Source organism: Myotis daubentonii, chromosome 5, assembly GCF_963259705.1.
Source record: "Myotis daubentonii chromosome 5, mMyoDau2.1, whole genome shotgun sequence".
NCBI classification, from domain to species: Eukaryota; Metazoa; Chordata; class Mammalia; order Chiroptera; family Vespertilionidae; genus Myotis; species Myotis daubentonii.
This window is the reverse complement of record NC_081844.1, coordinates 103,159,143-103,185,093: the sequence shown is the minus strand read 5'-3', so window position 1 is coordinate 103,185,093 and position 25,951 is coordinate 103,159,143. Positions and strand designations below refer to the sequence as shown.

General features: G+C 45.1%; 1 protein-coding gene across 5 annotated transcripts in view; it reads right to left on the bottom strand.

Moving 5' to 3' along the window:
* TENM2 (teneurin transmembrane protein 2) overlaps positions 1–25,951 on the bottom strand; it is a 402,968-nt gene that overhangs the window by 252,722 nt on the left and 124,295 nt on the right. For all 5 annotated transcript variants that reach the window (XM_059699131.1, XM_059699132.1, XM_059699134.1 and 2 more), the window contains one exon: positions 24,336–24,567. In XM_059699131.1, coding sequence (XP_059555114.1) covers positions 24,336–24,567 — 232 coding nt within the window. The remainder of the gene's footprint in view (positions 1–24,335; positions 24,568–25,951) is intronic.

Here is a 25,951-nt window from a genome sequence, read left to right as displayed (position 1 = left end):
AGTCATTTTATTAGGAAGGGGAGGGAGGGAGGATTCACTAATGTGCTTGCTCTCTTCCCCCAGTTGGGAATTTATGCTTGAGTTGAGAAATGAACTGTTGCTTTTAAAATTAAACTTTAAAAATGTTTTAAAAAAATTGCCACTTCCCAAGTTTGAAAAAGCCAATAACCCAATTAGTATAATTAAAAGCCCATTTCACATCATGATTCCCTAAGCTTCCTCAAACTAATTTTGATTCAGGGGAAAATAGGCTTCAAGGTTTCTGATCCCTGAACCTTTCCGATCACAGGGGACATCACCACATTTGCATATGCCGTGAACAACAGGAAAATCCTCTATGTTGCCCTCTTCAAAATGTGCAGTCAGACCCAAAATGCCCACAGCTGGAATAATTAGCCACTCAATTTATTGCCTTCCGTTTTTCTAAATAGAAGCTTCAACTCTTGATATTTAAATAGTGTCACACTGTGATGTGACATAGCATTTCTCATGGTAAAACTTATTTTCCCCCATTCGCCCCCCAAGAAATGATATACTGCTGAGTGCAACAGGCAAGGTCACTGAGGTCACTAAAGAAAGCTGGTGTGGTGAGCAAATCCATTTCACTCTTTGGGATAAAATGAGGAGGCTTTTTTCCCCTTGGTGTTGTTAACTTGTTGACTTTTCTCAAGTTAATTGGTTAGAGTCTTAATGTAGTAAAGGAAAAAAAGAAACCACAAAGACTTCTGACTTTGACTTCACACTTGACCTTGACTTCACCGTACACTATAATATGGGAGTGTGCAGACAGACATCTCAAATAGACTTGCACTGGCGTTCACCGGCAGCCAGAGCGAGATGAAGAAAGAATGCATGCCATCAGATAGAATCAACGAGCGGATGATTTCTTCCCTCGCGTTTACCGCCGGTATCATTCTGAGAGTCAAGGAACTGTCGAGCTGAAGGAACCTTGGGGTCTGTCCCTTTATCATACTCTGCTTCATGCCATTACATCTGTCCTGTGTGTTTGCCTTGTCTCCCCAAATTACAAACTTCTCAAAGGCAGGTGCTAGATCTTCTACTTCCTCTGTTCTTAGTAGGTGCTCACGAATGTCTGCTGAAGGAACACAAACAGGATGGTATAGACAGCTCTGTGGGGGCTGGGGGTGTGTGTGGAGAGACTGAGCAAATAAGAAAAAAGAAAGATAGAGAACTGATGGACATGGACAACAGTGTGTGACAGTGGGGAGGAGGTGGGAGAGTGGAGGGCATAGAGGGGATAAATGGTGATAGAAAAAATAAAATAAAATAAAATAAAATAAATTAGAATTTAAAAAAAGAGCCCAGCTGGTGTGGCTCAGTGTTTGAACATCGGCCTATGAACCAGGAGGTCACTGTTCGATTCCTGGTCAAGGCACATGCCTAGGTTGCGGGCTCGATCTCCAGTGTGGGGAGTGCTGGAGGCAGCCAATCACTGATTCTCTCTCATCATTGATATTGATGTTTCTATCTCTCTCTCCCTCTCCCTTCCTCTCTGAAATCAATAAAAATATATTTAAAAAAAGAAAGAAAATGGGCAGGCTTTGGAGTGAGGCACATCTGGATTCAAATCTCAACTCCACCGGGAACTGTGTGATGCTGGGAAAGATAATTTCCCTGAGCCTCAGATGCCTTCTCTAAAAAAATGGGAAATAACAATATCTACATCACAGAGCTGTTGGAGGGGCTGAAAGAAATCATGAAAATAATTTGTGAGCACAGAAGCTGGCCCACAGGAGGTGTTTAATACATATCTGTAGCATATTTCCCCCATGTCCTTGGAAAGAATACAACATTTAAAATATGAAGTTATGAGTCAACCAATAGCTACGGAGCATGTGGATACAGTGGTGACTACATCTTTATCTTCATCTGGAACTTATGACTGAAGAAACATACCAAACAAACAAAACTCAAGTCCAGGCAAACCAACAAATACATCAAATAATTGTAAATTGTGAGAAATGTCATGAAGGAAACCAGGAACTAGGACAGAGAAATTGTGGGACTACCTTAGTGTGGTCACTCCTCTCTGAGGAGATGATAAAAAGAAATGGGGTGGTCTGAGGATAAGAAGCAACTAATCATGCAAGGAGCCCTGAAAAGAACATGTGCAAAGTCCCCGAGGTGGAAAAGATCTCATTCTTGAGGATGTGAAAGAATAGTATTGCTGGAGCACAGTGATGCAAAGAGTGAGTGGTAGGAAGAAGAGGTAGGCATGATGGATAGTAACTATATTACAAATACTTTTGAGGGCATGGAATCTGGATTTTAGTCCAAATGCAAGGGTTTTAAACTTTGTCTTCTCCTTGCAAAAAGGAAGCAGATTTAGAGGCATTCAATCTCCAAAATGATTTGGTAGAACAGACTCAAGGAGAATTCAGTCCATTTCTCTGAAAATGCCTGGCTGTCTTCTTTGCCCTCTGCCTTGAGGGTTTTGCTTTTTGTCCACAATATTCTAGCCACTCCTCAATATGGCACCTATTAGTCTATGTACATTTCCATATCATTAGACATTTCAAGTTTAACATGACCAAAATACAACTCTTGATTTTTCACTCTATTACTATCCTTCTCTACCAGGTTTAACCCATGTTGGTTAAAGAAGTCATCACGCTCTGGCTGGTGTGGCTCAGTTGGTTGGGCATCATCCCATGCTCTGCAAGGTTGCCTATTCAATTTCCAGTCAGGCCACAGGCCCAGGTTGTGGGCTCGATCCATGGTGGGGGACATATAGGAGGCAGTTGATTGATATTTTTCTCTCACGTTGATGTTTATCTCCCTTTCTCCCTCTCCCTTCCTTCCTCTGTCTCTAAAAAAACAACGAGAACAACAAAACCACACAGAAGTCATCTCTATCAGTGGTACAGGTGCCACCCCAGGAAGCATTTCCTAAGGAAGAGAAAGCTGCATGCAGGTTGTTTGTTAGAAAGTGCTCTTGGAAACACCACCTGTGAGGGAGTGAAGAAAGCAGGCTGGGCAGTGGGAGAAACTGAGCTGTGATGCCATTGGAAAGGGCCCTGGTCAATCTCATGGGCAGCTCTGGAGTGGGGATGGCTCTGCAGAGTTGCTCCAATTTGGGCTGAGGGAGTGTGGCTTTATTACCCTCACATGAACCGGCCATCAGGGCATAACCTTGGGAGAGGTGGCTCTCTTCAGCTGAAGTTTAGTCCCGAGAAGAACTTGGCTGAGATCTGTTGGCTGCCAACCTTCTCAGCCACTGGGGCAAAATGCATGCTCCCATCCTGGAGGGTGGCATCTGGTGGGTGACATGCCATCTACATCACTAGGCTTCACTATGGCTCCTGTCCCTCCCTCTCACCTGACCCAGCATCAGATGATTTCCTCTCTGCCTCCGACACATATCTGTCCTCTTCTTACCCTTATACCTCTACATCACCTGGCACCTGGCCTACTGCATTCAGTAGCCTCTAACTGGGTTTCCACTTTGGTCCTCTACATCCAATCTCATAGGAGCCAGTTGCTGTCTATAGACACAAATCAAATCATATTCCTCTCTGCCTTAAAATCTTCCAGTTGCTTTATACTTGGAAGTAGTCCAGCTCATCATGGCCCACAAGGCACCTGGTGTGGTGAATCTCATCCCTTCCCAGGCTCCACTCACTCTGCTCCTGAGGTCTCCTCCCTCCTCAGGGCGTTAACATTATATTTCCCTCTGTCTGGAAGGTCCTGAACTCGCCCTTTGCATGGCTCCTCCCCCTCAGGTCTTTCAAGTCTCCCCTTCAAGCTTACTTTCTCAGAAAGGCGTCCTTGCTCAGCTTTTCCAACCCCAACATGTTACCAGCCTTGTTGTTGGCACAGGTGGGGTGGTGGTGATGGGATAAAGACCCTGGCCTCTCATTCATTCAACACCAACCCCCTGGAGTAGCTGGCTCACTCATTTCCTTGTTTTTGTTGGTCTGGATTGAGTCCTCCTCACCGCTGTATCCCCGCCCCTGAAAGAGTGCATGCTTGGTATTCTATCAATTTCTAGGAGATGAATAAAACATGACCAATGTAGATCTTGAAAAGTTCATTTTATACTGTCTTTAGGAACCGATAAATTGAACGTCTTCTGTCAGCTCTCAGACGCAGCACTTCTCTTTATTTATCTTGTAGTGTCTTCTTCAAGGATGCCCTGGCACTAGATTTTCAAGATTTGGGTAAATAAAGACCATGTTCTCATGATACCTACACATAGCTATTTCAAATCCGTTGAGAAATCTTCATCTTTCTATTCTGAGGCTTTTCGAATGATTCCTGAGAGCCTCCTCACTTTCTTGACCTTGTAAGGGGGAATTCTCCACAACTTTTCTGTCCTTTTTTAAAAAATTGAGTTTATTGGGGTTCATAAAACCATACAGGTTTCAAGTGAATAACTCAACAAAACATCATCGGCACACTGCATCATGTGCCCATTTTGTTTGTTAAATTACTTTGTTCATTAGATTCCACATATAAGTGAGATCATATGGTATTTGTCTTTCTCTGACTGGCTTATTTCACTTAGCATACTATTCTCCAGGTCCATTCATGCTGTCACAAAGGGAAAGATTTCCTTCTTTTTTACATCTGAGTAGTATTTCATTGTATAAATGTACCACAGCTTTTTTTTTTTTTTTTTTTTAAATCCACTTATTTGCTGATGGGCATTTGGGTTGTTTCCTGATCTTGGCTATTGTAGGTAATGCTGTAATGAACATAGGGGTGCATAGATTCTCTCAAATTAGTGTTTCAGGTTTCTTCAGATATATTCCCAGAAGTGCAATCACTGTCATTCCTGAGGTAGATTAGCTATAATCACATTGATTATTTCCACTGAGCACACACAATGACTTCGGAAACGAGTGGGATAATTTAGATTAATGTCTAAGATGCTGTGTCATTGCGGTCCTCCCTTCCTCTTTACCCAGCAGCCCCACGGACGTTAGTTGACACTAATTTGGGGCCACTTCCTGGTTGGTAACCAGGAGCTCAGAGATAATCTTCAGGTAGGTCTGGAAGAATTTTGGGTAAATGTACTCGCTCCTTATCAGTCCCTTCTTTGCCCACCGACAGAGCAGTTTATCTTCACGGGCCGGTACCTTTGCAAACATGTTTTCTCTTCCAAATCACTTTTAAAAGAATATGATGAAAATGGTTTCCAGCTCTGAAAAGCCCTGTTTACCTTCCTCCACCCAGGAGAGAATCCATTTATCTGTCTCCTTCTCCCCCCACCTCTGTAACAAAGGAGCCCTGCCTGACACACCTTTCTTTATTTCCTTATCTTTGGTGCTTCAGTGATTTGGGACCATCAACAGGGCAGCAGTTCCCATGATGCAGCATGGGGATCATGTCAACAGTCTTCCAGATGTTAACCTATATGGCATACTTGCATCCATGTATTAGTTTCGATCATATGACATATGCTGGTATTTTTTTGTATAGTACCTTCAAAGTTAACACCTTCAAAGCATGTTTTGGGAATAGACTCCCCCTCCACACCCCCAGCATCTTTCCTGGGAAAGGCTGCAGTAAGAAGTAAATTTTCGAGCCCAAATATCTTGTCTCTCCCTTGAGGAGACCTTTCATACTGAGGGGGACACACTGGCTGTCTGTTTTCTTTTAATTAATCAATTAAAATTATTTTATTTAGGTGAGATTCACATAACATAAAATTAACTATTTTCAAGTGTACAATTTTGTGGCATCTCGTGTAGTCATGATGTTGTACAAGTATTCTATTTTCCCCCAGAACATTTCTATCAGCCCCAAAGAAAACCCTGCTTCCATGATGCAATGACTCTCATTTCCTCTTCCCCTACCCCAGCTCCTGGTTACCTGGAACCTGATATCTGTCTCTATGGATTTCTCTAGTCTGAGTAGTTCATGCAGATGGAGTCGTAAAACATATGACCTGTTGTGCTTGGCTTCTTTCACTCAACATCATGTTTTCGAGTTCATCTCTGTTGTGGTTTTGCCAGTACTTCATTCCTTTTTATGCTGAATACTATTCCATTGTAACATAGACACCACACTTTGCTCATCCATTCATCCACTGATGGACATTTGGGTTGTTTCTACCCTTTGGCTATTGTGCATAGTGCTGCTCTGGGCATTTGTGTACAAGTGTTTGTCTAAGCACCTATTTTTATTCTTTTGGGGATATCCCAAGGAGAAGAATTTCTCGGTTATATGGTCATTCTATGTTAAACTTTTTGAGGAACTTTTAGCTTTTTTCTCTATGTAGAAAATGATGATCAACATTGAACTCCTCGACAAGGCCAAATTCTGGTTGGCCCTAAACATTTCCTCAGTCTCCTTGCATCCTACCCATGTCATGAGCTTGTTTTTGAAAACTGCTAATGAATTAAGGGAACAGGGACCCTCACCAAGGAGCCAGGGAGCAGCAGTCACAGAAAGAGCAATAACACTTCAAATCTTACAAAATGTTTGAGCACACCGAGTCATCAGGTTCCCACTTCAGGAAAGAGGTTTGAGCGAGAGCCTAATGGGTTTATATTCTAGGAACGCTATCTGTCATGACATTTTTATAAAAAGGTTTATTGTTAGTGCATATCTGAGCACTAACTTGCCAGCCCCAAATATTGCAGCAGCTGATAAATGAGTCTTGGTGTGGATGAGTTTCAACAGTTTAGGCCAAGAGAAGCAAAATCACAAAGTCCTTTCTTAAGAAGGGTTTGAAGAAATTCTGGGCTTCCTACTTTTGTCATGAGATCAGAGAGGATCTGAAATATAAGATCTCAAAGCGTATTCTCTGGATCGCCAGGTATATTTGCATATGACTAGTTTTCGGTCAAGAAGGTGTTTGTTCCACAATATTTGGGAAACACTGGAGTAATTGAAATTAAGGAGATTGCTACCTATCTTCATAAGCCTTTCATATCTTAAATAACCTAAATATCATTCTGCTAACTTATATGACCACATTTTATGTATGTATTTATTTATTTGACCACATACATTTTAACCCACCCACCTCCCCAGTCTTAAAACTGGTGTTCCATGGGGTATACCTTTGGGAAGTTCTGATTTAGTTCCCTCTATTTCTGAATGAGTACACTAAGGCCCAGAAAGAAACAAACAAAAAAAACAAAAAACAAAAAAACAAAACAAAACCCCCCCAAAACACACCAATAATGGTTATTTCTTAGATTTCAGAAAGTTTTCCAGACCTAGTAGAGGGTAGGAGGAAGGAAGGAAGGAAAGAAAGAAGGTAAAGAAAGAAGGCATGTCTGTGTTATAAAAATTAAAAGGGACAGGTTAAGTATTTTATGGGACTTCAAGACTAACGCAGAGAAAAACAACACCCTGGTTTATCTGAGTTGATGCATAACTGTCAATAATTCTGAAATCATCAGAGCAATCCTAGATATAGAGACTGGCAGAGGAGAAAGAGTGACAAAAACAAACACAAAACCAAGAAAGAAAACTTGCTATTCTCTTCTTTGCCTATTAGATTTGCTTCTTCCAAATCAACAGTGTGTAGAGATTTCTAGCGTTTAAGTCTGGGGCTCTGTTCTTTTCTTTTTAAACCTCACATAAAAGATGGTTATCTTCAAAACAATTTATTTTCCCAGTGGAGTCTACATCAGACCTTTGAGGCATAACCAAGTCTAAGATGGCCTATCGGTGCATTTACCCGCGTTTCTTTATGGGTATAATATCCATAGGTACAATATTTTCTTATTTAGCACTCTGTGAAATGATCTAAGGGCTCTTCAGGGATATTAATTAAGCTTTATGGCAACCCCGGTGACACGTCTGCTTGCCTACATATATCTGGTGGACACTCAGAAATTAATGCTTCGCAGAAGTGTGCCATTTAAGTGTGTTTGTAAGCCAGCCACATACCCACTGACGCTGCACAGAGCGGATTCATACATTTCACTCGTCAAAAAATGCCATTAAAAAAGGCAACCGTCATTTCGCATCAGCACGTAAATACTGGCCTGGCCCTTAATACACTCTCAGGCGGATCCTGCAGTAGCATCCCCGTCACAAGACAAGTCGCAGGAAGCAGGCTCCACAAACCTGGCTTCCTTGAAAGGCGCCTGGTTTCTTAAATGCTGGGTTTCCTAGGGCCCCAGGCCAGGCTTTTTAAAAATGCAGGTGTCAAGGAAAACTGTCATGCATGCTTGCCTGAAGTACCCGACAAGCTTGTCACTGCCATCTTGCAAGTCGTGACGGAGATGTAGTTGGACAGCCGAGGCGTGGCGAGCTGAACGCTGCCTGACAGGGTGGTGGCGCGTTGGACTAAAAGGCAGGTGCCTACCTGCAGGCGTTTTCTTTGCACGTGGCAGGATGAAACAAAGCCCCGGAGGGGAGGGTGCAGGGCAGGCTGCCTCTGCAGACACCTCAGACGCGTGGTCCTGAACTGGGATCACTTCCCGGCTCTAAGGTTTTGCTTGACAAGAAGTTCAGTGGTTACATGAACCTCAAAGCCAGGTCTGCATTTCTGCCAGGGCAGGGGGAGGAGGGAGAGGATGGTGGATGGAAAGGGCAAGGGCCGGAATCAGGAGGAAGGCCAGGGTCAGGCTGGATGGGGCAGTGGGCATTGGGTAAACTACTGGCAGTGTGTGGGGTTTGAGCCTGGCTGTCACACCTGGAACCTGGGCAGCCTTTGGGCAAATGACTTCCTGTCGTTGAATCTGTTTCCTCGTATGGAAAGTGGTGGAAAGGACTGGAACTGTTTCATAGGGATATTGTGTGGCTTCAGTGAGGGAGTCGGCACATCCTTGACACCTAGTAGCCCCTCAATAAGTGTTGGCTTTGGCTGCCATGGAGATGGCGATCACTGAGTCTGCAGACTGCCTACCTTAAGTGTACAGCTCTTTCCTTCCACTTTCCCTGTCTCCTCCCTTCTCCCCCACTTCCTTTCTTCACTGTGGATCCTCCTGTGAACTGCACTGGACTTTCAGTTCTTGTCTTTCTGGTATGCCAGCCAAGATCTCTCCTCCTCTCCCTGCAAATGTGATCGCAAGGACCTCTCCCCAGGCCTCACATCCCACCCAGAACAAATCATCTGGCCCTGACTGGGCCTAGGAGGTGTCCTCACACGGCCAGGAGGCCTCTTGAGCACTGTGTCCTGAGTCCCCAGCTAGCTGACTTAAAATGCTTGCACACTATTGCTTTTCTGGCCTTTTCTCATTCTCTTGCCTCTGCCCGAAATGCGCCTTTGATGGGGTGACTTTCACGTTGTCATCAAAATGGGACTCAGGCATCATTCCTACTAGCCAGACTTCCCTGACCAGGTAGGTATGGATCTCTGCCCGCATCCACTCTTGGCCGCCCGCCCCCTCCCGCCCTGCCTCATCCCCTCCTAGCTCCATCTCCTGTTCCCATACATGCATACAGCCCTCTGAGCTTACCTTCATCTTCCGGCATCCTATATGAATAGAAATGATCTGCTCAGCCATATCTCCTTCACTAGACAGTAATTCCCAGAGGTCATACCTTTTTTCATCCTTCACCCTCAGCCCCTAATAGGACCTCTGTAAATATTGGCGGAATTAAGCTGAAGTCCTATGAACACAGCCAGTAATGGGATTACCAACGGGAGGCGGGAAGTACAAAAATCCTTATTTAGCATAAAATCGGAGTTTCAGATAAAGCAACTATCTAAGTGTGGCCTGAGGGCCTCTTCTTGACAGAGCCCTCCCATTCTCATTTCACAAAAGAGGTGTATTCCTGGGGATTTTCAAGCCCCTTGATCATCAGCTCCCCTGCAATATTGAGAACAATAACACTGCCGATGGAGGCGTCGCTCTTCAGCGGTTCTCAACCTGTGGGTCGCGACCACCGGAAAACACATATAGCATATCAGATATTTACATTATGATTCATAACAGTAGCAAAATTACAGTTATGAAGTAGCAACGAAAATAATTTTATGGTTGGGGGTCACCACAACATGAGGAACTGTATTAAAGGGTCGCGGCATTAGGAAGGTTGAGAACCACTGATCTAGGTCGTCTTGGACTTCCTGTAATATCCCCGTTAGGTAGATAGCGGCAAGGGAGGCGGGGAGAAGAGGCACATTCAAATGGTGGGAAGTTATAAATGAGAAAACAAAAGGCAGGCAAGTTTAGGTGTCAGTAATCTCGCAGGCCACACTGCGCACAGAATTTGGGAATTAAGGGTAGGGCCCTGAAGTAGGAGCCAGGGAAAGTGAGCGGCAGACTCCCCCACAGCCAGGCCTCTTTCTCAACCTACGCCTGGCACCCTGGCACGCAAGAAGGAGGGGGAGGGGGAGTTTCCAGAATGCTCGAGTATTTCTTAGTACATTCATCCTTGAAAAAGAAAATCCTTTCAGCTCTGTGTTTAACATCCAACACCATAGACTTCGGGACTCTTTTTTAAAAACCCATTAAAGACATTCAGGCCATTAAAGGAGGAGGAATGAAGAGAGATTGGAACATTTGGATTGAGATGGGTATAATTTGGCACAATCTATCAAAATTCAAAACGCACATTCTCCATACCCTTTGATCTAGCCATTTCACTTCCAGGAATTTAACTTTTAAATACAATCGTGTAAGTATGCAAAGAAAGGTACCTACACAAGCCTCTTTCCTTACAGCTTTGTTTTGTAATAGCAAAAACCTGAAAGCCATCTAAGCGTCCATCAAGAAGAGATTGGCTAAATAAATGATGGCATTATGGAATATTACACAAACTTTAGAAAAGAATGAGGTAGGTCTACATGGAATTACCTATTGTGGAAATGATTTCTACAGTATCTCATGAAATTAAGTCAGGAAGTTGCAAATGGTCTGTATAACACGATCCCACTTATATTAAACTTAGAAAACGTGCTCAGGCATTCATAAGCATTTCCGGAAGCCTAAATAACAAGCCTTCAAGTGAGATTTTTCCTAGAAATAGGAATGGAGGGGCATGGACTACTACTGTGTACTTTTTATCTTATTAATTGCTAATTTTTTAATCAAGAGAATTATATATTTGTAATAAAATAACTGGGGAAAAAAAACACCCCCAAACAAAATCTGTTGCAATATGTGTTGCAATTCTTTGTCTTCAATTCTGGACCATTCCTCTGCAGGAGGAAATGCAGATAAAGATTGCCTGCTGCTTACATAGGCCCAGAACCATGCAGGAAAAGAGGCGAGGACAGCTCCATCCAGAGGCCTGCTGGCCGCCCGCCCCACTTCGGGCATTCAGAGGGGGCCTTCAGGAGTCAAGGGGGCCTAAAGAATTCATCAACCTCAATCATGTTGACCTTGATTCCTTCTCATGATCTACCTTCTGATGTAGTGGTCAGCATCAAGGACAACTTCCCAACAAGTACTAGGTACTGTTTCTGTATCCTTATTGCCAGAGACCTTACCTCTCTCTTCCTCTCCCTACCTCTCCCTCCCTTCCCCCACCCTGTCTCCTTCTCTCCGCACCTTCTCTCCTCTCTCCTGCTTCTCTCCCTCCATCCCTTCCTCTCCCTTTGTGACACAGCCCTTTGGCTTTAGCTCTGTAGAGGTTTCTACACTTCTCCCTTTCCCCCAAATGGAATGGGGTTGTGCATTTGAAGACGGATGCAACAGGCAGGACATGAAGAGGTCCCCACCATCACACTACTGTCGTAATTCCAGACAAGGCCCTCAATGGCGAAAACTCAGAAAACAAAGCAAACCCCGACACCCACTGACTATGCCCTCCTTGCCTTTTTCTCACACCCACGCCAACACCACATACACTATCAGACTGAAATTCTAGGTGGGCTTAAATGTATGGGTGACTCCTTTCCCCCTACTTCATTGAGCCTTACGACTTCTAACTATCCAATCGATTCACAGAAATGTAAATGCAATGGGCATAATGATCGACATTAGGATATTAATTTGTCTAATTAGATGTACACGGAGGCTGATGCTATCTGCATTGTGGTCCAATACGGAACAGACCGGCCCCTGCAAATCGTCCTACCTAACATTTTCAACACAAAGAAGATAAAATGCGTTGCTGAGAACAGGAGCTTGGGGCATGGAGCTAAATGTTTCCCATTCGTGGTTTTAGTAAAAAAAAAAAAAAAAAAAAGCAAAACCCAAAGTTCTCCAAAGCACTTCAGGTTCATGAAGGTAAAACTGCTTCTCCAGCCATTTCCGGGCGATGGGAGAGGCATTGAGCTTGCTTTGAGTTAACTTTCTCATCACGAGCCCTCGTAAAGAGCACTGGTTAGTGAGACAATAAATGAGCACTTTTTAATTAGAAAACGCGGAATCCAGGCACTTTTGCAGGAAGGACGATGATCGCCTCAAAGGGACGTCAGGAGACTAATAAAAGTTAAAACGCATGTAGGGGCCGCAGTGAACCCAAAGGTAAGGCCGTGGGACGTTTGGGATGTGAACCAGAGAGGGCGATGGTTCAGACGCGGGTGGGAAGCAGTCATGGAAGTTATTCTTTCCACTCTATAATGGGATCAGCTGTAAAACCCGTTCTGTGTCCAGGCAAGTGAGATCACCCAGTGCCCCCTCATTCCTCCACCCCTTCCCCTCAGCCTGAGTGTGCCCAGAGGACAAAATCACTATAATCAGGCAAGAGGAGAAGGCAGCTGAGCTGGGACAAAACTAGTATTGCACTTGACCTTTTTTCTTCTTTTTCTTTTAAATGGTCAGCTAATATCACGGTGTTTGCTTATGGCCTCACCCTTCTCTCCACCCCTCCTCCCCTCCTATCAGGCTCTATGTGGGAACGTGCTCCAGGTCTAGCCAATCAGCATGGTTTGTTCCTCAGGCCTCGGCATCCAGTCTGTCATGGGCAAAGGACTCTAGTTGGGCTCCAGGAAATTCGGTCAAGGGAGTGTTACTGAAATGTCAGGAAGGAGAAATCCTTTTTCTGTTAGGTTCTATGCTAAGAGAATACAGCCTGTAGATCCCACAAAGATTTCACATAAGGAGGCCTGCTGAAGAATAATGATAGGGCCTGGCCGGTATGGCTCAGTGGTTGAGCGTTGACCTATGAACCCGGAGGTCATAGTTCAATTCCCTGTCAGGGCATATGCCAGGGTTTCGGGCTCAATCCCCAGTAGGGGGCGTGCAGGAGGCAGCCGATCAATGATTCTCTCTCATCATTGATGTTTCTCTCTCTCCCTCTCCCTTCCTTTCTGAAATCAATAAAAGAATACATATATTAAAAAGGAGATTAATGATAGGAAACAGAGAAAAGCAAGGCTAAGAGAAAATGCCTAATGCCCCAGTTTACAGCCTTGAATCTAATTCTACCAGCATCTTGATTCTGTCCCAACCCTTCATCCTCCTGTTTCATCTTCCCGACATGCCCGAAGGGGATGAGGGTGTCTGTCCCATAGGCTGCAGCCGGGTAACATGGTGCCAAGTGCCTAATACAATACTTGGCACGACGCAGGCCCCCAGGAGACGATGATGTCTGAGAATAGACCAAAAGTGCTCAGTTGTTTCCAGGAAGCGAAATGGTTTTTACATGGCTGTAAGTTCTCACGTGGATTCTGGGGTTCAGGAGGCTTCGGTAGGTGGGGGCAGGATACCAACTAAGAGAGCAGCTACATGGCACCCACAAAGCCCATGTGTGTACAGCCTGCCCCCTGGCCAGAGGGTCCCCCTCACCACTTATTCTCTTATTTAAGGAATTGTCCAGGGTAGATTCCCCCAGGGTCCCTCCCAATGCCTTCTCATACCATGCTCCCAAGGCCAGTAAGAGGATCTTGTTGATAAGAGATTAAAATGTCACTAAGATTAAGCTTTCCGTTTCAAATTCTTATCTAAGCACACCAAGGCAAAGGAGAGCAACATTTCCTGCCTTCTCTCAGAGCAGGGTGTTTAAATCTGTTTGTGCAAAAAAATTAAAATTTTAAGAAGCTTTTTAATCATCATACAGTTGGTGTGCAACATCTTCACAGACTGATTGTTGAAAAATGGACCTGCTCTGCTCATCCCCTGTTGAAGCTGTAACACACTTAAAGGCAATTGCAAGACAAGCTAACAAAACAGAAGTGTTACTCGCTCTCGTTGGAAATGTAAGGCAAGAGCAGCTGAAACACTGATGACAGGACTTGGGGGCATTTGCTGATTCCCCAAACACTAGTCTGAGTAAGAAGGAGGGGTCCTGTAAGGATTTAAAACACACCATTTTGAGAGGAATCCTTTGTGGTTATAGCAGAGTCTCGACCTCTAAAGGTGGATATTTGCAAACAAGGCTCACGGAATAGCCCAAAACTGTTTGGTGGGCTTGGGAGGGAGAAAAGCTATCTGACAAAGAGTCTCTTGAACACTCCCCTGTCGGCTAGGAGGCGCAGCCCCAGCGGCAGGGACCTGTCCAGAGCCTCCTGACGGATAGATTCTGGGGACACAAGATCCCAACTCACAAAAGGCAGGCGAGACCCAGACTAATAAATCAAAGGAAACTTCAGAGAAGCCGCAGAGCCGGCGTGCCCTGCCTGGGAGAACCAGAGGCCTTATCTGACTTCCGTGGAAAGAAAAGGAGCATTGGGAGCCAGAATTAGAACAGGACTTTCATCAAGTCTCTCCCTGTCTGAGCCAGATACCAAGTCCTCTGGCGAGGCTGCGGGAAATGCCCCGAGGGAGTGACAGTCGGTATTAGCTGGATGGGTGAAAGAGCTCAGACAGAGACGACGGAAATACTCCGCTTTTTTCAACTGTGAGTTTAACCCAAGCGCTTTCCACGTTTACACGCAGGGCAGCCTTGCACTTGCAAGGCATGGCCACTAGGTGGCCTCCACCGGTAATCCGGTCCCCTGGTCCAGGCTGCGGAGAGATGGCTTTTGTACAAAAAGTGCTTTCTACCCAGAGGCTTAGCTGTGCTAACTTGCCCTGTAAGAAGTTCAAGTCCCCAAAGCTTTAATACACTTCGCAGGGCTTTAATTTTACAGCAGGAGCCAAACGTAAAAAGGACAGCCTCTCCTTGGACACTTCCACCTTCAAGGATGCCTCCAGGTTTGCAGACCTGGCCCAGAGCAGCCTGGAGTGGTCTTGAATAAGATGCAACTCTTGTTTCTTTCTTCATGCGCCTTGTAATTTGCACTCGTGCCACGACCCTGGGTTTCTTTCATATTAATGGTTGGAGTGTGTTTAAGAGCACAAGCCATAAATTGCAGACGAAACTAGGTTCTCTTTATTTTCCTGCCAATTGTCAGAAAGTAATGTAGGGTCTAGGGTGCTCCCCCCGTGCCCCGCCACCTAACTGGCTTTTTCTCTACCACCCCACCCCTTGCCTCTATCCAACAACCAACCCCTTGTCTCCTCCTGCCAAGGGCAGGGGGAGGGAAGACACAGCCTGGTTTCTCATTGGAGAGCGTGCCTATCGAGCAGCTCGGTTATTGAGATTAATAAGCTGTCAGTTTCCAAGGAAGACTAAGAAAACTACAAAATTAAAGTGCACCGCGACGTGAAAAGCTGCTGGTGGCCGGGCGGGACCACGGTGTCAAGGAGGCGAGGTGCGGCTATAACATCAGGCTGAGCTGGAGAGGCTCCCCTGAGGGTCTCATTAATGTCCGTGTTGCCGCTGGTGAGAATGGAGAGGGGGCAGAATGTTGTGCCATACGGACAAATCCAGCTGCCTACCGATTTGCAAAGTGCTGGCGTGCTTTCGGTTCGCTCAGAATGAGTTCTAGTTTCCAAACCTCACTCAGAAACACAGAAAGTGTAAACAGGTTACCTTGGTTTAATAGTCTCAAGATCAAGCTTGTCAGCGATTCTGTCAGGAAGTTAATCCCTCAGGTGGGAAAATAAATCAGAGGGCAAGTTTGGAATAGTCTTGGGGTTCTGCATGGTGATGACGTTTCAACAACCTTGCTGCTTCCCCGGGAAAACCTTACTTACTATAAAGGTCTTGCGTCTCAATTCCCAAACATGCACTAGGGCAGTGGTCGGCAAACTGTGGCTCGTGAGCCACATGTGGCTCTTTGGCCCCTTGAGTGTGGCTCTTCCACAAAATACCACATGTGGGTGCGCACGTACAGTGCGATTGAAACTTCGTGGCCCATGAGCAGAAGTCGGTGTTTTGTGGAAGAGCCACATTCAAGGGGCCGAAGAGCCGCATATGGCTCGCGAGCCGCAGTTTGCACTAGGGTATCCAGGCTGGGGTAACCTTACTTCATCTTGAAGACAAAAAGTGTGTTTTCTGGAATCCTGATACCAAAATGAGAGTCCTTGGATGCCATCCATCAAACCCAAAGTGCTGCATTTTTTATTTTTTTGCAGTTACAGTTTACATCCAATATTGTTTGGTAGCAGTTGCAGGTGTCCACTTTGTAAAGCACAGGATCGCCAATTCTTTCTCAGAGCGCTTTGCACGACTTCCTGCGAACAGGAATAACGATGGCATTCAAAATACGACCCCACGGTCAACCACTGCACCCGTGGCTGCGTGGCTTCCTCCCACCTGTCTGGCAAAGCCCGGCTGGGAGATAAAAATTCTACAAATCAAGGAGCTAAAGAGGTAGCAGTGCTTCTTACTTCTAGGCTGTCAGTTTGCTCTCACATTCTATACCACGCAGAGCGTTGAAGCTCTGTGCGTCAGCTCACACGTAGTCTATGCCGCCGCCGCCACGGAGCAGGAGGCCTCCCATTTACCATGCCAGGCTGCCACCAGTCCCACAGCGATGCAGACAGGGTTCCTTCCATCCCAACGGGCTTATGGGTTTGTCCATAACCAAGTCTATGTCCAGCAGCAGGCCGGAGTCCATCCCATCGGGAATTTCGTGCCCTGTGTCACCGTGTATCAACCTCACCATTTCCATGGCTTGGACAAGTTAATTTGTTTGCTATCAGAATAAGCATCTCTTTGCTTTGTATTTCTAGCCCCAAAGGCACTATCCATAGTAGCTAAGAACATGACAGTTGGCCCTGGCCGGGTAGCTCAGTTGGTTAGAGTGTTGTCCAGATATGCCCAGGTTGTGGGTTTGAGCCCCAGTCAGGGCACGTATAAGAATCAATCAATGAATGTATGAATACGTGGAACAGCAAATCAATGTCTCTCTCTCTCTCTCTCTCTCTCTCTCTCTCTCTCTCTCTCTCTCTCTCATTAAAATAAACAAACAAACAATAAAAAAGAACTTGGCCTTTGGAATCAGGCAGGCCCAGGTTTAAATCCCAGTTCTGCCACTGGCGTATTTGGAGATGTGTAGGTCACTTAACCTTCCTGAGCCTCAGTTTATATTTTTTTAAAATAGGGATAGTAACGTACACCTAGCATAGGGTAAGAGGGATTAAACGGGGTCATGCATGTAAAACTAAGTGTCAAACAAAAAGTTTTTGACAAGAAGGGTTGTGAAATCAACAAAAGACAAGTGATGGCTAGGATGTGAGGAAAAGGTGACCCTATACACTGTTGATGGGAATGCAGATGGGTGCAGCCTCTGAAGAAAACAGTATGAAATTTCCTCAAAAAATGAAAAGTGGAACTCTCATTTGACCCAGTGATCCCACTTCTAGGAATATATCCTAAGGAACCAGGAACACCAATCAGGAAGAATATATGCACCGCTATGTTCATACCAGCACAATTTACAATAGGTAAAATTTGGAAATAACCCAAGTGCCCATCAGCAGATGAATGGATAAAAAGTTGTGGTACATCTACACAATGGAATACGATGCAGCAGTGAAAAAGAAAGAACTCTTACCATTTACAACAGCGTGGATTGACCCGGAGAGCATTATGTTAAGTGAAATAAGCCAGTCAGAGAAAGGTAAATATCACATGATCTCACTCATATGTGGAATCTAATGAACAAAATAAACTGATGGACAAAATAGATTTAGAGACATAGAAGCATGGGACAGACTGACAAGTTTCAGAGGGAAGGTGGGGTGGGTGGGTGGGTGGGTGGGGAGTGATTAACCGGGGAACTTATATGCATATATGCATTACCCATGGACACGACAATAGAGGGGCAAAGGCCTGGGAGGGGTGAATACGGGGTGGACGGGATCAATGGAAAACAAACAAACAAATGGTACATCTGTAATATTTTCAATAATAAAGATAAATTTAAAAAAACAGAAGGATTGTGACTCACAGACCTGTACAACCATGTAGAATAACCGTTAAATTGAACAAAATTTCTCAAGAGATTTTTTTAAAAGAGAAAAATCAATTGCTGAGAGCTTCAGATGCAGCAAATATGCTATTATTTGTAAATGCAGGAATTTGTGTGTTACAACTATTATTTTTGAATCAAAATACGCCTGGCCAATAACAGCTGTGCTAAGTTCTCTTGTTGCCTCATATTTGCACATGTCTAAGACCGAACTTTCGTTTTCCAGAGGACATCGCTATCCACCCACCCCTATGTCAAAAGCATTGGTCTTTGTGCTTACACCTACCTCTCCCACAGCTCCCAGTTCTGGCAATCATTCATTCCCACTGATCCTTCCTTCAACAGAGGCCTCAGCCCTGGGAATGTGCACCGTCCTGCCTCAGTGGTCGGAGAAAGCCACATGGCTCCGGGCACTGCAGCTGCGGGGCTCCTGCTGGGAGCCACAACACACCACCTTGCATCTCAGCCAAGCAATCACCTCCAGACCAGACCTTTAGCTTTGCTACACCTTCCACCCTACGCTCCATCTACTTACTACCTGGCAGCTACCACCAATAAAAACAAAACAAAACAATGTTAGCATTTCCTTCTCCTGTTTCAAATGCTTCAGTGACTTTTCACTGCTCTGGGGGTAGAGTCCAATGTCTTTACCCCAAGCCTGCACCATCCTGCCCTTGCCACCTTCTCTGCTTGCTTCCCTTCCTGGTGTCTCAGTGTTCCCTTCCTGGCGTCTTCCCTCCCCTCACCTAGAATGTTCTGTAAGGCTAATGAACACCGATCATTCTTAGGGGTCTGTTTAAATGCCAGTTTCCCATGGGTCTGGTTTCTCTGTACTTCACAGGGCACTCACTACATGTGTCAGTGTGGGTCACCTGTCTGGTCCCTCACTCACGCTCTGTCTATGTTCATCCTTAAATCTGTGTCGGGAAAGGCTTTGCTTTTCTTCTTCATTGTTAAGGTCTCAGTGCTCAGCACATAGTAGGTTCTCATAGGTGTTTCTTGAATGGATCATGGGTGAACTTTATTTTTTTAATTATTATTTTTAAAAATATATTTTAAAATTATTTTCAGAGAAGAAGGGAGAAGGAGGGAGAGAGAGAAACATCAATGATGAGAGAGAATCATTGATCAGCTGCCTCCAGCAGGCCCCACACTGGGGAGGGAGCCCACAACCCGGGCATGTGCCTTGACAGGGAATTGCAATTCCTAGGTTAATGCTCAGCCACTGAGCCATGCCGGCCGGCCTGGATGACCATTTTAAAAAGCAACTTGCAAACCGGTTTGTAAGCTTGAGGATCCTGATGATGAAAACGAGGGCTTTTTGTATTTCAGGGCAAAAGGAAACTCAGGGAGGTTTCGTCCTGCTTAGGAATTCTCTTTCCTGCCCTGCTGCTGAGACGGGTTCTGAGGGAGAGCTTGCTTCAGCAAAACGCAGACAAGAAGAAAAGGAAGGCTCTGGCGCTGAGCTACTTCCTACTGTTTTAGATGAGAGGTGCTGACTTCAGAAGCCCCCCAGGCAGCAGCGGGCCATGCAGATTCCTGCCCTTGCCCCTCGCAAGAGAGGAAGGGGAGAGAGGTGACATTCACCAAACACGCATGCGGACTATGTGCTAAGACCCGTGGGTCGGCCGAGAGGAAGAGGATGGGCAGAGTCATTTTGTTACGTAACACGTTACAAAAGACAGAAAAGACTTCTTGCAATTAGTTCCTCTGGCCCGTGTGTTTTCTCTTGGATTAGATAATGGTTTAGTACATGGACTGACTACTTCTGGTAACAGACATTTATCCGCATTACTTATATGATTCACAGCGATACAGAGATTTTCCTTATATGCTCTGTCTTGTATAAAATTCCTCATTTGCACAGTCCCATTTATCTGGCCATGCCTCCTCAATCAGCACCTCTAATTCTACTTGTCATGGAAAACGACGGGAGAAGCCCAGCCCAGAGATCTGAGATGCCTCATTAAGACGGACAGACATCAAAAAACAACACAGAGCGGCAAGGGCTTGTTCCTCACGGGCCTGAAAACACACTGGACTTGGCCTGGAGTCTCTGGGGGTGGCGGGCGTCTGTCATCAAGTGCAAGGTTATGAAATCCTTCCATCACGCCAGATGTCTGTGTGCAGGAGCGTGCAGGTGGGGAAGCTGTGTGTGTAAAGTTCCACTGCGTCTTCAATATTGATGACTACATCGCGACCAGCCTCCACGATGTCTTGCCTTCGGTGATTTTCTCTCCTGGACGCGGTACTCAGTCCTTATTTGAGTGGGAATCCTGGGACGGCAGCATGTCCCTAAAACCAGAGCTCCCATGCCTACACTTCCTTCTGTGAGTAAGAAAATGACTCTTAAACTCACAATGCTTCAGCATTTGAATGCGTGGATCTGTCCACTTCTACAGTTTCCAAGACTATATGAAAAGCCCGTGAGGAATGGGAACAAGTAATATGCTATAATTTTGAGGTTTTTTTTCCCTACTTATTCATGAGGTAAACTCTTACTCATCCTTCAAAACCCAGCTCAAACAGCCCCTCGGCTGTGAAACATTTCCTGACCATCCCGAGAGAGTTCATCACTTCTCACACTCCGTTTATTGTATACACCACACTATCCTTTTGTTCATGTACCTTTCTCCTCCTGTAGCTTCTGTAACCCTGAAGGACAGGATACACGTTTTGATCATTATCTCCCCAGTACCTAACATAGCCCTGGGTATACATGAGGGACTCAGTAAATATTTGCTAATAAGACACTGAATGAATTATACTCAAAAGAGAAACATAAAGCTCAATAATTTTATGAATTACTGCCAAAGTTTTTAAACATGAGACCAGTTGCACATCCATGTAATATGTATTCAGTTCCATGAATGGCGTTTTAATTATCTGCTGACTTCTGTATCCCGTGTTTGATTTCCGGTAATAACTCCATCCCAAGGGCCTCGCGTTCTCTAATCCTGGGACCTTGAATGTCCTGACCAAAGAGCAGAAGAGGTTTTCTCCTTCTTCTAGGCTTACAGGTTTCAGCAATCCTGTCTACTCCCCAAGCTCTGTCTTCAACTTGCCTCCTCCAAAATCATCATTAAGAAGCCCACATCTAGCAGAACTTAAAACAGAAAGGTGACAGGCATGGCTTTGCTGGTCCTTTCCATTAGATCAGCCGTGGGCAAACTACGGCCCACAGGCCGGATCCAGCCCGTTTGAAATGAATAAAACTAAAAAAAAAAAAAAGACCGTACCCTTTTATGTAATGATGTTTACTTTGAATTTATATTAGTTCACACAAACACTCCATCCATGCTTTTGTTCCGGCCCTCCGGTCCAGTTTAAGAACCCATTGTGGCCCTCGAGTCAAAAAGTTTGCCCACCCCTGCATTAGATCCTCATCAAGAGAACACAAGTAGCTCAAAATAAATCACCAGGGAAACCAATGGGAGATGGGAGGCAGTGTGAGCACACTCGGTCTTACCGCCAAGGGGGAAATCTTTGTGAGGAGGAACCGCTCGGATGGAGCTTGCCCTGGACATGTAACAGTTAGGGCGGCCAGTGAAGGTGTGTGGTTATTCACCTGTCAGACATGCGTGGAGCCACCAGAGGTCCATCCACGATGGCTCCTAATTTACCATCTCCCTGAAGCCCAAGACCTCCCAGCAATGACTTTGCCACTATAACACTTAGACTCCACATATTTTAAAGGGTGATAATAATGGTTCCTTCGGACCCCACTGGATGGCTGTCAGGCTTGACGGAGACAGGCATGCAGAGCACTTGGGTCCTGCACATGCAAAGTGCACAACAAACATGGGTTGTTCATGGGGATAGTGTCCGCTTCCTTCCTCTCTGCTTTCTTCATCTCCAACAGCTGTTACATTTCTCCTTGCCTTTCTCTGCCTCCATCGCCGTCTTCATCTAGTCCACTCTGTGTAGCCTCTATGTCCAGACACTACTTTTCCAAACAACAGTCTGTCAATGTAAAAACTGGCTGACTAGTGCTCAACAAAGTCTATGGCAGTTCCTAAATACAAGGAGGAAAAGACAGAAAGTCTGATCCGGCCTAAAGACCATCGACCATGGAGACACCCTGCGTACAGCCTGCTGGACCAGGCAGCGTCAGCCTGGAAACCAGCCAGCAAAGCTGTTTATTAGAGGGTTACTAAATCAGTGCAGATGTTTAAGTCTACTGCTAACATGTAATATATGCATGGTTTCTACTGACTTTACATATTTTAAGCCTTAGAGATGGAGATTGTGGGCATGATTAAGAATAACCTATAATTGTCAGAAAATAAAATATTATAAAGCTTGGAGTGACGACAGGGATGATGGTGTACAACATATTAATGCTCACGGCCTTATTAAAACAAAAAATATTATAGATGAGAAACAATATACTATTCAGCCATAAAAAAAGAATAAAATCTTATCATTCGTGACAAGGTGGATGGGTCTTGAGGGCATTATGCTAAGTGCAATAAGTCGACAGGGAAAGAGAAATACTTTATGGCCTCACTTATATGTGAAATCTTATAAAAACAAAACCAAACTCATAGGTACAGAGGACAGATGGGTGGTTGCCAGATGGGGAGCGTGGAGGGTGGAAGAAATGGGTGAAAGGGGTAAAAAGGTACCAGCTTCCTGAAAGTTGCTAAGAAAGTAGAACTTAAAAGTTGATTGTAAGAAATTTTTTTTTATGACTTTGTTATGGTGACCGATGTTAACTAGACTTAATGTGGTGATCATTTCACAATATATATGAGTATCAATCATTCTGTTGTATGCCTGAAACTAATATGATATTATATGTCAATTACATACCTCAGTTACAAAAAGGACCTTTCCTATTAAAGGGGACGATGCTGACATGAAACAAAACAAAGAAACAAAACAAAGAAACAACATGAAAATCTATGGCTTGTAAACTTGTTTTCATGTCAGCACAGAAAAGTCAATGATTGTTACCAAAAATTTTACAGGTTATATCTATCTTTCCTTAAACTTAAGTAACTTACAAGAAAAGAATTAGTATTCTTTCATCTGACATTTAGAAATATATAGTTATATTCCCAGTAAGTTAGTTTTTTTCTAAATGTGGCTAACATTTTTGCAGTTAAGACTAATATTACCTGTGCCCTCATTAAAGCTAGTATTAAACTGAAAATAAAAAAGTCTAAAAACCAGTTAGAGCTTGGCTGGTGTAGCTCAGTAGTTGAGTGTCACTTATGAACTAGGAGGTCATGGTTCGATTCCCGGTCCAGGGCACATGATCCCCAGTAGGGGGTGTGCAAGAGGCAGCCAAACAATGATTCTCTCTCATTATTGATGCTTCTACCTCTCCCTTCCTCTCCTTTCCTCTCTGAAATCAATAAAAATATATTAAAGAAGAAAACATCAACAAAACTCGTGTGAGAACTTTTGAAAGGGTCCATATGAATTAGCCCCTTTCTCTGTTCAGTCTTTGTGATTCTTCTAGACAAGGAAACCATAACAGCGTGAGCACAGAATCCATGCAGGTGTCCGGGGCGGGAGCACCAAGGCCTGGCCCACCCACGTGTGGCCTTCGCTGTCAGTCACATCCCTGCAACCACACTGTGACCCTTGTTCCAGGCCCTGAAGGTGGGCACAATTGGGAAGACCAGAAGTGAGAAAAGGACAGAAGCAAAGGCAAACCCAAACAGAGCCAGGCCTGAAGATCACTTTGAAACTCTCCCCTCCCAACATGCGCGCGGCCCCTTTTTCTCTTGTTTGTTTTTACACATTACTGTTTGCCCCTCAGGCTGCCAGTGTATACTGGAGGGATTAAAGCGAGACCGCTTGCTGGATGAAATATAAATTAAAACTATACTTCCGTCAGTCTGGAATGAGGGATTGTTTCTCAAGGTCTCCCAAAACACTTAATTTCAAATGAGTCTTCATTTATTACTTCAAGAAAGGCCAAATGCATAATTTATCAGTAGCTTTCAGTCAATATATCCTTATAAGCATGTTTCCCATGAGCCTCTGAGGAAAAATATGTTATGCTAATTCTATTAGTTGGGTACACAAGAGCTAAGAGAGTAAACAAGCATTGAAAGGAAACACGTGTGAACAGAGAAATACCTATCACCCTACCATCCAGGGTCAAATTCCCCAGGGAACCACCAGGAGGCGGTAGACTTGCCTCATTTATTTATGCCAAGATTTTCTGCCCCACTGCACCTCAGAGCCACCCAGGGGCTCAGTGTGGGTGGCTCAGGTAGGTACACGGGCATGATCGGCCATGGGGACTTACCGGGTCTCCAGCGGCACGTTGCTGTTTAGCACCCAGCTGTCCTGAAGTTGAACGGACTCAGGCGTGGTGGCCAGGTCATTGGGCGCGGGCGCCGGGGCGTGGATCTGACTCCGCCGGTTGGTCAGCGAGTTCCTGTTGAGGGAGTTGGCGGACGAGTGGTGATGGGACAGCGTGTGGTTGTGAGGAGGTGGCAGAGGGGGCCTCAGAGTGGACTGGCTGTGGTTCGGAGGGCCTGGAAAGAGAGAGGAGAAACGACCATCAGTGACTGCAGGTTACAGCGCAGATATTCTGCAAACCTGGGGAGGAAAGCCTGGAACCAAAGTGAGTATGTTGGCGATTGCTGAACGTTGCAAACTAGAGAGAGCTGAGACCACGTAAAGCATCCCAGGGTTACTAATAATAACATGCTTCCATTGGCCTTTTTCCATTGGCATCAGTGAAGAATGAGAAACTCGGTTAGCAAAAGAAGGCTGACCGGTGGAGTTATTTGAAATATATTAATCCTGCATGGAAAGTTCAAGATAGATCATTCCTGCGACAAGTCCCCGTTCCATTTCCTGGTAAAACAGTAGACGGTGCACATTCTGTGAAACGACTTTCTTTTTCTAAAGACAAGGAGAACATGGCACACTCTGAGCCACGGAGAAGCAAATTTGAACACCTGTAGGGGTCAGGCAGGACCTGACATGGACCAGTTGTTGGATGGAGGGGAACCAGCGAGGGTAGGGGCAGCCCTCACTCAGGCCAAGGCCCACGTGGCCATGAGGGGATTAGGGCTCAAGGGACAGATCTAGTTTTTCTAAGAAAACTAATGATCTAGATTTTCAGATAAAATTTCCCACTTAAAAAAAAGGTTGACAATTAACTAAAATATGTGTATTCACATATATGGATACATTTTTATCTGTAAGGAGTCAACACCCACACACCTGGGAGCCCGCTTAAACCAGCGGGTTGGTGCCATCTCTCCTCTGAGAGAGGAACCTCAAGGACTCTGCCTTCAGAGAGGGTCAGGGTTGATGTTTTCAAGCCATGACCTTTGACTCCAAATTGCATCCTGTTTCCCAACCTTGAAATCCCCCTCCCGTGCAGGAAACACACACAAAGGAGAGCTCCACCTCTGTACGAAGTCCCTTGTAACTATGACCACAGATGACAGCTCCGCCCAGGGTTTTCCGAGCAACCCACGCTCGATCCACACAGTGAGCTATGTTAAGCAGGATGAGAATCAAAGTGGTGCACGATGCAACGGAAGCCTATGAGTTGCTTTTAACAGCTGCGGAAACATGACTTTTGATTTGTGTCCTCTGAGGAAGTTTATGTTTTGAAGCCTCCAGTCAGGGTTGGCAGCTCTGCAGGTGACTGCCCAGCCTTGTCATTTTTGGCCCCTGCCAACTTCTAAAATCCTCAGCCCCTGCTGTCCTGGCTTTAAGAAGTTGGCTCAAGTCATTTAAGCTAGCAATTGGACACACATTTCAACTACTTGTATCCTTCTGTGGCCGGGCGACATCTCCAAAAGGTGTAATCTACACCCCGTGGCTTCTGTGATGCCTGCAGACTCATCCCCAGGAAAAGACAACGTGTCAAGAAGATACTAGGTTTGCAGAGCATCCTGG